The sequence below is a fragment of the Oreochromis niloticus genome, linkage group LG1 (assembly GCF_001858045.2).
Source record: "Oreochromis niloticus isolate F11D_XX linkage group LG1, O_niloticus_UMD_NMBU, whole genome shotgun sequence".
Lineage (NCBI taxonomy): Eukaryota > Metazoa > Chordata > Actinopteri > Cichliformes > Cichlidae > Oreochromis > Oreochromis niloticus.
In genome coordinates, this window is record NC_031965.2 from 12,389,309 (window position 1) to 12,400,226 (window position 10,918).

Genomic DNA, 10,918 nt, shown 5'->3' on the forward strand with positions numbered 1-10,918 from the left:
GAGGCGCCATCTACTGGCACTATTCTGCAATTGCACTTTGTAAGATAACTGCCTCTCTTATGTATCATGTGGCCTGAGAATGCCTCGGGATCATCTAGGAGGAGCTGAGAAGCAGTGATGGGGAGAAGGATGTGTGGGATATCCTGCTTAGTCTGCCTCCAGCACAACCAAACTGTGTGTAAGAGGGAGATGATGGATGTTTAGAAGTTATTATGTAGATGTTCAGATAAGATGTCCACTAAACCAGACTCCAGATGTTCGGATTAGCCATTTCTACTCTGGCACAGCAACAGCCAAAACATTTCTGTGATAATTTTGTCAGACCAGTCAGACCAGGAACAGGACCTGAATCAAAGAAGAGTCTATAATTAAACGGACATACGCAGAGTAGGTGTTGGTTTCGTCATAACCCGTGCCGTCCACATTTAGGGCGATTTGCTCTCCTTTACTACGACAGTAGTTTGGACTCACTGTGTCCATGGATATTTCCAGCTCCACCTGTATAAGGAGCCATACATAAATGATAAACAAATACAAAGACCAGACTCTGGCTTTGTCCAAACTTTCAGCTGCACATTTCAACATTTCTTAAAACTTATAATACAAAAAATATATCAATTAACTTGAGAATTTGGTGATATCCAATACTTTAATATTTTATCCTGTTCACACATCTCCCCTGAAACTGAAACACATTTTCAACAAAACACAAAATACATCAACATCAGGTTTCTGGTTACACTTTGCTGCTTGGGTTTGATCTTAGCCGCCAAGTGTGTGACAATTTTATGACTGTCAAACTGTGTTATGTTTGGCATTTTTCACAGATTCAACGAAAGAAATGAGAAGAAATAAATATGTTAAATCAAAGATATAATTTAGAAGAGGTTCTTTCCTCGAGTTTGACACATTTTTATGCTTGAATGATTCCTAGGTGAATGTTAAGTGGTCAAAAAAGAAAAGAAATTTTCTGAACATGGTCAGGTAGAAGGACTGGACTCTGAAATGAGTGGAAAGGTAGCCAGTGTCCAAAGAAAAACTCTGAAAGAGCTTCAGAGAGCCAGGAGAGCTGTTGCTCAAGACGACTTGGAAAAACAATCCAACAAACTGGGACTCCTTGGAGACAAACTGTAAGAAGGAGTTTTGTAAAGTACTGTACATACTGAGATTTTTCCAGATAATATTTTTGACCAAGCATGTGTTGGCATTCTGTCGATCTGATCTCATATTTACTAACTTTTACTACAAATAACCTTACGTGTTACAAATGTCCTCTGACAACAGGCTCATCTCTGTGCTTGTCCTGTCAGACCTCAGTGCACTATTCAATACTGCTGCAGTACGTCATTACATTTTTGTGGAGTCCTTATTTTACATTATAAAGTGCTTAGAGCCAACTGTTGTTGGGGTTTGGTGCTATATACTATATAAATGAACCTGAATTGAAGTAAAATATCAAGATTCAGTCTTTCCACAGTTTCAGATAAACTGTTTTGTGCAATCAATGACTTTGCACCAAACAAATAATATTCCATCCATCCTCTTCCACTTATCCAACTCATTTTCTCTGCTTTGTCTAACCTCTGCAGAGCCTCTGTCAAGAAAAACATATCTAAGCATAGAAGATGTAAGATATACACTTCATAACACGGCACTGGACAAACCTTGGATCAGTTGATTTCCTCTGTGCAGTGCAAAAAAGCATCAGTCAGCAGGTCAGGGTGGTGAGATGAACTCGTGCCGTTTGTGACTCTGGTAGTTCTTCTGAGGAAACACCACCGTCTCTCCACACCGTCACCATCCATGAGCACAAACTGCTGCTCTGCCAGCATGTAGAAAATCACATATCACACACACACAGGTGAAAAATATGACAGCTATGAAACATTATAGCTCAAGTTTGGATCATTTAGATCTAGAACAGATCAAACTGACTTTTCATTTCAGCAATCCAGTGAACAGACAGGCAATGATACCATACAGACTCTCAGAGTTACAAGAGAAAATTATGCTGTGATTGTGCATTTTAACTTAGTCAAAAAAAATACCTTTGTAATTGTTTAACTTAAAGAAATGATGCAAGTTAAGACGCAAATAAGATATTTAATAATCAAAGGTTGCTTTCAAATCTTACCTTGAATCATGAACTGCACTCGGTTTATCAGACTCTTCTAGGAGGCTACGCTGACATCCAATCACACAGCTTTAAAACCTCAACCTGAAACTGAATGTTTTGTAATTTCTATACAAAACTTAACACAAGTATGAAAAATTGGGTTTTTCATAGTTTTTTTCAAACCATGAAACTGTTTAAACGTGTCGTGACAAGGGTAGACACGCTGGGCTCTCCAAATCATGGACAAACAGTATCCCGCATTCTTTATTTTTAGTTCACAAACACTTCTTATACCGACTAACTACTCCTGAAACTTTGGAGGTTTTAGCTCTTTATACATTAAAGTTACAGTAGGATAAAAATAATTATCAGGAAAAATGTCCTTCGTTTGTTAAATTAATCCCATCCGATACCACATGAGAAATATAAATATATAATTTTCTGTTGTAACCTTCAAACTGAATGGTATTGTAACAACACTCATTTTTCACTTTTTCACAAAACTAAAGCATCACTACTTCCACGTCTAATCCGGTCTTTAAGTCTGACGTCATTAGTTGTGTCTGGGCCCAAACTCCGCTGCAGATCCCAAAGTCGAACGATCACTGCGGCATCACTGAGAGTTGAAAAAGTGTCTAAATTCTTTCATCTTTAATAAAATGATCAGTGTGGCTGCTCTACCAGGTGTAACAATTAAGTTTAACATCCAGGCATCCATGAAAAAAAAGGATTTATGAAATTTAACGGAGTTAGAAGTTAGCAGGGAGTTAGCTCGCTGGTTTCCGTCTAAATATAATATACCATGTTCTTCTGACTGAGGGATTTCTGAAACAAACTGTCTGTTTCTAACTGTGCTGATGCTAGCATGACTAAAGGTAGCCAAGCAGCAGTAAATATGTGAAGCAAGGCAGAAGGATACACTCATAAAATGAACAGGATCATAAGAATATGAGACCACGAGCACTGCAAATGTAAAATATGTTGACATAAAATGGCATGTTATTTGAAATCTATATGAAACAATGACAAAACTATTTTTTTCTATTTTTCCAATTTATTTTTTTCCCAATTGTCCAAATTAGTCTGAGATTGGCCTTAGTGTCCCAGAAATCATATTTATATACAACTAAATATGACTCAGCAAATATGTTTTAAATGGATGATTCCTCATCCATTTAAATATTTGCCGAGTCCTAAATTTGATGCCAGTGAGCTTATCAGCGGTTGATGTTAAAAAAAAGTCCCCAAATCCCCCATGAGCAAGCACTTGGCGACAGTGGAGAGGAAAAACTCCCTCTTAATAGGGAGAAACCTCTGACAGAACCGGGCTCAGGAAGGGGTGGCCTTCTGTCTCGACCGAGTGGGATTCAAATGTTCACTGACAATTTAGTTGTATATAAATATGATTTTTAGGACATGATGTTGAGACCAATTAGGTGAAAAGGCGACGCAGCCAGTTCCGCTTCTTCTTCTTTTTCTTACTTGGCGGTATCTCTGGCAGGCTCTTAACTTCAGTTTCGAGGTCAGCCACCTTGGCAGTAAGCATTTTCTGTTTTTCTTGCAGTCTTTGCAAAGATTCCTGTACAGACAATGCAGGCGAGTCCTCTTTTCCTATCTTCTTCTCTCCTCCAGTGCCTTTTTCTTTCAGAGGCTCAGATTTTTGCATTTCATTTGCATCGATGGAATTTTGTTCGTTTTGCTCCTTTGGGATTTTAAGGGAGGAAGCTTTGGCTTCTTCCAGCTCTCGCTCAAGAGTCTCTACCTTCGAATCATTGGAGCAGAGCTGGGATTTGAGGTCACTGATTTCTGTTTTGCGTGCCTCCTGCTCCTGCCTATGTTTAATGGCCTGTTCTTTGAGCTGATTTTGAGCTGCTAGGAGCTGTTTCTGGAGCATCTCTATCTGCTCTTGTTGAATCCTACATTGGACCTCAAATTCAGCCTCCTTAGAGGACTTCAGGCCTATAGAGTCAGTGTGTGAAGCCTCTTTGGTTTGAGTGGTAGACTCCACACACTGCTCTGTGGCAGGGTGGCTGATTTGGTCCTGCAGGGTAAGCATCACCTCATCAAGTTTGACAAATGCTTCATTGTCATTTGTGAGAGCCTCTGTCTCTCTCTTATTGCTAAAAGCCTCCTCCAGCTGCTCTACGAGGTCTTTAATTGTTTCCTCATGATGTCTTTTGTTGTCATGCATTTGTGCATGAAGGTTGTTCACCTGAAACTGGTAATAAGAGGCCCTCTTGTTAGCAGCTACCATTTTCCAATAAAGATCGTTCTGATAGTTTTGGGAGACTTGCAGTTGCTGTCTGAGAGCAGCAATCTCGTGCCACGGATTAAAGTGGACTCTTCCCTGATGGGGTGTAAATGTGGGATTGGGCTGATGTTGCCAAGTCCCTCTGTTAGGCCCAGGGTTCTGTCCGCTGGGGTTATTCACATTTCCCTCTCTCTTCATCTTCATATCCTCCTTTGCTTCTGAAAGAGTGAGGGATTCAGGGTTTTGCCTTTCAGAAGATGCTTCAGTGTTTTCTGGTATTTCTGGCATTTCTTTATTACTCGGGTTTGTTCCATCAGCCATGTTGTTTTGAGCTTCTAGAAGAGCCCGAGCATATGCCCGAGTAATTGGTCTTCTTGGTTCCTCGGCCACTCTTTTCTCTTTTTGCTTTTTGGTTTTCTTTGGTTTCACAACCATTTCCTTTTGAGTTTGTGCCACAGCAGACTTTCCAGGATTTGGTCTTCCGGCATTTTCAAGCTCATTTTTTGGTCTTTGCAAGATAGTTATTTTTGGTGTGACGACCATTTCTGTTTGAGCTTGTGCCACAGCAGACTTTCCAGGATTTGGTCTTCCGGCATTTTCAAGCTCATTTTTTGGTCTTTGCAAGATAGTTATTTTTGGTGTGACGACCATTTCTGTTTGAGCTTGTGCCACAGAAGACTTTCCAGGATTTGGTCTTCTGGCTTCGTCAAGCTCATTTTTTGGTCTTTGCAAGATAGTTATTTTTGGTGTGACGACCATTTCTGTTTGAGCTTGTGCCACAGCAGACTTTCCAGGATTTGGTCTTCCGGCATTTTCAAGCTCATTTTTTGGTCTTTGCAAGATAGTTATTTTTGGTGTGACGACCATTTCTGTTTGAGCTTGTGCCACAGAAGACTTTCCAGGATTTGGTCTTCTGGCTTCGTCAAGCTCATTTTTTGGCCTTTGCAAGATAGTTATTTTTGGTGTGACGACCATTTTTGTTTTTGCTTCTGCCATTTTAGATGTTTCAGCGTTTGCGTCTGCGTTTCTCTGCGTCTGCCTTGTCTTTGTTTTAACAACCAGGTTGTTTTGTGTTTCTCCCATCTGAGATTAACTAAAGTTGGTTGAGTTTCACCCCTATTTAAGGGATTTGCCAGTAGAATGTGCACTGTGACATCACCGCCTATTCCTTTGAAGTGCTGTTCCTTTGAAGTTCCATGATTGGAACAATTCAAAATAAAATGCCCACAAACCTACTGTAAAGGAAAGGCTTTTATTTTGTAGCACCTACTGAAATAACACTGTAAAAACTACTGTACAGGAATTGCAGTAAAAAATAAAACAAAAGAAAATATAAGTGTTAAAAAAAACCTAACCAAAGTAGAAGACGACTGTTCAGTTGAAAAGTATTCGACATTTTAGAGATTCTCACGCATAAAAACTTCTTTCATAATTTAACTAGGACAGGTGGAAAACTTTTATATTTAGTGAAATATATTTATTAACACTATCCAATAAGAGTTACTGAATGTCTGTAGGCAGTGAGATCTTGGTGGTTGCCGAGGCGACAAAATGTCATCTATGTTTTGTTTTAAATTCATTTTCATTGCTAAATCTAAGAATTAACCGACTACAGAGAGAGACGTTAATAGAGGTTTATTAACTCTTACCATCATATCCACTGTGGAAAAATCTGTCATATTTAGCATAATATATTAGTCATTTGAACAATCCAAATATGTAAAGTAAAATTCACAGGAGAGCTTATGAGACCACAAACACTGTTGAGGTCCAGTTCAGAGACACAGGTTTTTTGGAGGTGAAGCCTAGAGGACAGCTGGCAGCTACAGATTTGCCTAGATTTTAGATTTACATCTGCTCTTTTTAAACATTATGAGTAAACTAATGCAGGTATGAGAATCAGGCATAGGCTGTGTTGAAAGGTGTCTATTAAAACTGTATTAAATGTATATGTATTACATTTTTAAAAATAAGAATACACATTTTATGCCACAAACCTGAGTTGTCATATACAGCTGTGAGTTTTATGTGCACAACAGTATGCACATGTGGTCTGTGCATGTACACGCATGAAGAATTTGACATTGCAGCATCTATGAAAGTGTTCATTGTGTAGAACTCACAACCCAAACCTCTACTAGAAAACTGTCTAAAAGACTAGTTTTAGTATTTAAACTATCATTTGTAGTTTTTCTGAGCAAAATCCCCAACTGTTAAGATCTCATTGATATTTGTTGATGCTGTCTCCACTGAGTAAGCAGCAGCGCCCTCTGATGTTTGTGTGCAGAAGTGGAAAAGGTTACAGCACCTGGTATTGCATAAACAGATTGTTTTGATTTTGTGCATGACTGATGATTATTTTACATTTTTGTATTTTTAATGATAACTTTATTAGGTTTTCAGCGTCCCTTATTGCAGAATAAAGATCTCTTATGAAAGTTTGTTTGGGTTTTGGGGGTTTCATCTTTAGCTCCATTCTAAGAAAATGAGCAGCTTCAAGTCTTCTCAATGTAGGACACATACAGTATGTCATGCTGAAATATGGAGCACTTACATTAGAACCCAGTACAAGCAAACTACAAACATTTGCATTCCCTGCGAAAATGCTGTGTGAACGCTGTACGGTTGAAACTGTCTGCTGAAAACAGCTGAAAAAGCTGAAAATAGCAGAAAATAGCTGAAGAAGCTGAAGTCAGTATCTGAAAAGTTGTTGAAATTGTAATATCTTTGCAGACGCATAACAACTTATCAAAAATGTAATAACTTTGTAGAAATGAAATTTCTAAGAAGAAACAAAATAACTTTGCAGAAACATAGTGACTTGGCAGAAATAGTACAACATAGCAGAAGTAATGTAATACAGCAGCATGTTAATATTTAGCACAAACATAACAACTTGGAAGAAATGGTGTAAGAGTATAACTTAATATAAAGTAGTATAATAGCATAACTTAGTAGAAATGCAACATAATAGCAGAAATACTATAATTTAGGAGAAAAGTAATAACTTAAGCAGAAATATTAGAGAAGCAAAATGGCCACCTGATAAAAGCTGAAGCTTCCTCAAAACTACTTGTTGTTCAACTGTGAAAAATTGGCAGAAACATTGTTAGACTTCTTGCTTTTCTAATGTTTACAAATATGGACTCACACACACACAGAAACACAGTGACACATAACCCATGTCCAGAAAACAATGTGTACAAACATGGATGCAAACATACACACACAAGGGCACACAGAGACACACAGAGCATGGAGTGTCCTGTGTGTTACTATGCCAGTCAGTCAGTCTGTAACTGCTCAATTTGAATCCAACAATGAGATGCTGCCCCCAACAGAATAAAAATGTTCTCTCTCTCTCTCTCTCTCTCACACACACACTCTCACACACACACACACACACACACACACACACACACACACACACACACACACACACACACAGAGCATAGGGGCTGTTAATGATATTGCCTGTATGTTTCTAGGTCAGTCAAACAGTCTTGAGCTGCTCAGTTTTAATCCGCCAATCAGAGGGGCTGTGTACCTTTCCTACCGAAACTGCTGCAGCCCTTCCACACACACAGACACACAGACACGCAGAGACACAGACTTTCTGCAGTATAATTCTGACATTGAGGATTCTCCTCAAACAAACAAATACTATCAGATTGCAGAAATACTATGATTTAGCAGAAATACTATGGCAGCATGGTAGCATGGTGTTTAGCACTGTTGCCGTACAGCAAGAAGGTCCTGAGTTCAGTTCCACCATCAGGCCGGGGTCTTTCTGTGTGGAGTTTGCATGTTCTCCTCGTGTTTGTGTGGGTTCTCCCCGGGTACTCCGACTTCCTCCCACAGTCCAAAAAACATGCAGTAGTGGGGATAGGTTAATTGCTCAATCTAAATTGACCATAGGTGTGAATCTGTGAGTGAATGTGAGTGCGAATGGTTGTCTGTGTCTCTATGTGTTAGCCCTGCGACAGACTGGCGACCTGTCCAGGGTGTACCCCGCCTCTCGCCCTATGGCAGCTGGGATAGGCTCCAGCGCCCCCCGTGACCCTGAAAAGGATAAGCGAATGGACGGATGTACTATATTTACCTGAAATACTATACCATAGCAGAAATACTATGATTTAGCAGAATGATAATATCTTGAGCAGAAATATTAGAAAAGCAAAATGGCCACCTGATAAAAGCTGAACAAGGTAAAGTTCCCTCAGAACTACTTGTTGTTCAACTGTGAAAAATTGAACCGGTAAAAAGTTTTGAAAAGCAAGAAAGAACAGCCAGCAGATACACACAATTAGAAATATGGACACATGTACACACACACTTATGCACCCAGACACACACATACACACACACACACACACTGAGCGGCAGAGGTGGAAAGAGTACTCAAAATTTGTACTCAAGTACAAGTACTGTTACATTGGTTAAATTGTACTCAATTACAAGTAAAAGTACTGGTGTTAAAAAAATACTTGAGTAAAAGTACAAAGTACTCTTCTCAAAAACTACTCAGAGTATTCATTACTTTTTAACCGATGGGTGTTTTATTGTGTTGTCAATAACAAGTTTAAACTGACAGAGAGGGAGAGCGAGAGACAGATTTTGTGTTATAACCTTCACGTTAGGGACGCACAGTGTGAGCACTCAGGTCGCATCAGAGCATCGGGCCGTATAGTGTGAGACCCTGCATCGTGACCTACGAACCTCTAACCCCTGCAAGTCAATCGTACAGTTTGAGCAGGAGCTGAATAACGTGACTGAAAAAATTGCACAGTGTATGCCCAGCTTAAGGGGTCACCTGGTCCAGCCCTAACTATATGCTTTAGCAAAAATGAAAGTTTTAAGACTAATCTTAAAAGTAGAGATGGTGTCTGTCTCCTGAATCCAAACTGGAAGCTGGTTCCACAGAAGAGGGGCCTAAAAACTGAAGGCTCTGCCTCCCATTCTACTTTTAAATACTCTAGGAATGACAAGTAAGCCTGCAGTGTGAGAGCAAAGTGCTCTAATAGGGTGATATGGTACTACAAGGTCATTAAGGGATTTTACTCAGTCTTATCCACTTTACTGTTTGCAGCGTATGATGTACAGCAGACATGCTCATAAAATCCCACAGAGTAGGACTTTAGACATAAAGTATGCTGTTCGTCTTAGGAGGAGAAAAAAGATTAAGACTCTGACTGTCAGGATTAATGAGCTTTAATTACTTTATGAGATATATAATATTCTATTTGGTTGAGTAAGCAACCTACATTGAGAGAAAGATAAATTGTTCGGTCTTTATTACAATAAAGGAAAATAGCCGCTGGTAGTGCAATTGTACCTTTTTCTCTTTATTCTCAAAGGCTGTCGATTTGGTTGGAATACTCAGATCTGTGGCTGCTGACATGCCTCAGTGTGAGTGCACTCTGTTTGTTAAGCACCATTTAATTATTTATATTTATTTTTTCCAACTTCCTTTTATTAAATCATACATTTCATAAGTCTGACATTCTCTGAGATTAGTGGCTCCAGTATGTTGCTCTTACCAACCAAACACAGCAAGGTCAGACTGTGAACAAGCTCTGACTGAGGCCTGTTATCAGAATCACTGTTCCGTTTCTGATTCATTATATTGGTTAACTAAAACATATTTATTTTTATTTATTTTGTTTATTCAACATGTCAGTATTGAGCAACTGAGCATACCTAACTTTCATTAAAACCAAATATAAGTTATGCTAACTGGTACATATTCATGTTTAATGTGTTGTGTTATATTTTGATTTGTTTTGTGAAAAATATGATTTATGAAATGCTGAGCGGGTCACTTCAAGTATGTGTCATATTTTTGTGACACTGTTGAGCGAATGTGATTAAATAATAATGATATCTTGATTAAAGTATGATATAAGCACAGTGTGCAGGGCTGCTCTATGCCTAATGGGGAAGGTGGTGACATATTATTAAGTGTTATGTTCATATCAGGGTTTTAGCTGTTAATTTAATTATAATCTCAGCTGTGGGTTAATGTTTATCTGGGAAAATCTGTGAGAGGTTGAAAATGGATATACACTTAAACAATGTTTTGTTTTGTTTTTGTGTACCACACAGGTCTGCTGTTGAGACTGAAACATTACATGCCTTATTACACTTGTGCCACATGATGGCAGCAAAAACTCACCAGTTGCATAGTGAGCAGCAAGTGCCTGCTGAGCAAAGAGAAAAACTCACTAACAGTGTTTATTTACATGAACATTTCTTAGACAGCATTTTGATATGAAACAGTAGTGTTAAACATAGGTATTACTAACAACACTATTAAAGGTTGGCTTGTGTTTAGTTTATACAACAAGAGAAACTTTAATTTAATTTTTGAAAAATACATTTCTTCTGCTCCTTTTAAAAAATCTATTTCCAGTGGATACACCAGGTGTTTGTGTGTATAAATGCCTTCTGTAGGCTGTGGCAGCGTTGTTTGCATGTTTCTTTTGTTATTTTCTCACTATATACTGTAACTTTTCAGTGGTTGCACGAGAGTGGCTGCCTCCTCCTGGTCC

General features: G+C 38.8%; 1 protein-coding gene across 2 annotated transcripts; it reads right to left on the reverse strand.

Moving 5' to 3' along the window:
• Positions 1 to 3,150: 3,150 nt before the first annotated feature.
• Positions 3,151 to 5,444, reverse strand: LOC109202799 (uncharacterized). 2 transcript variants are annotated; one of them, XM_025903925.1, is made up of 2 exons: positions 5,340 to 5,444; positions 3,151 to 5,231 (listed from the first exon to the last, which is right to left on the reverse strand). In XM_025903925.1, the coding sequence occupies exons 1-2, from the start codon at positions 5,361 to 5,363 to the stop codon at positions 3,549 to 3,551; spliced, it is 1,707 nt and encodes a 568-aa protein (XP_025759710.1). In that variant the 5' UTR covers positions 5,364 to 5,444; the 3' UTR covers positions 3,151 to 3,548. The 2 variants fall into 2 exon arrangements, with proteins under 2 accessions (XP_025759710.1, XP_019216611.1); XM_019361066.2 differs by having other exon boundaries at positions 3,151 to 5,015; positions 5,124 to 5,444.
• Between the last annotated feature and the right edge of the window lie 5,474 nt (positions 5,445 to 10,918).

Coding starts and splice junctions, on each gene's coding strand:
- LOC109202799 (XM_025903925.1), bottom strand. CDS start 5,363: ATGGCAGAAGCAAAAACAAAAATG. Junction 5,232..5,339: donor CAGAAGCAAAAACAAAAATG/GTCGTCACACCA, acceptor CAAACAGAAATG/GTCGTCACACCAAAAATAAC.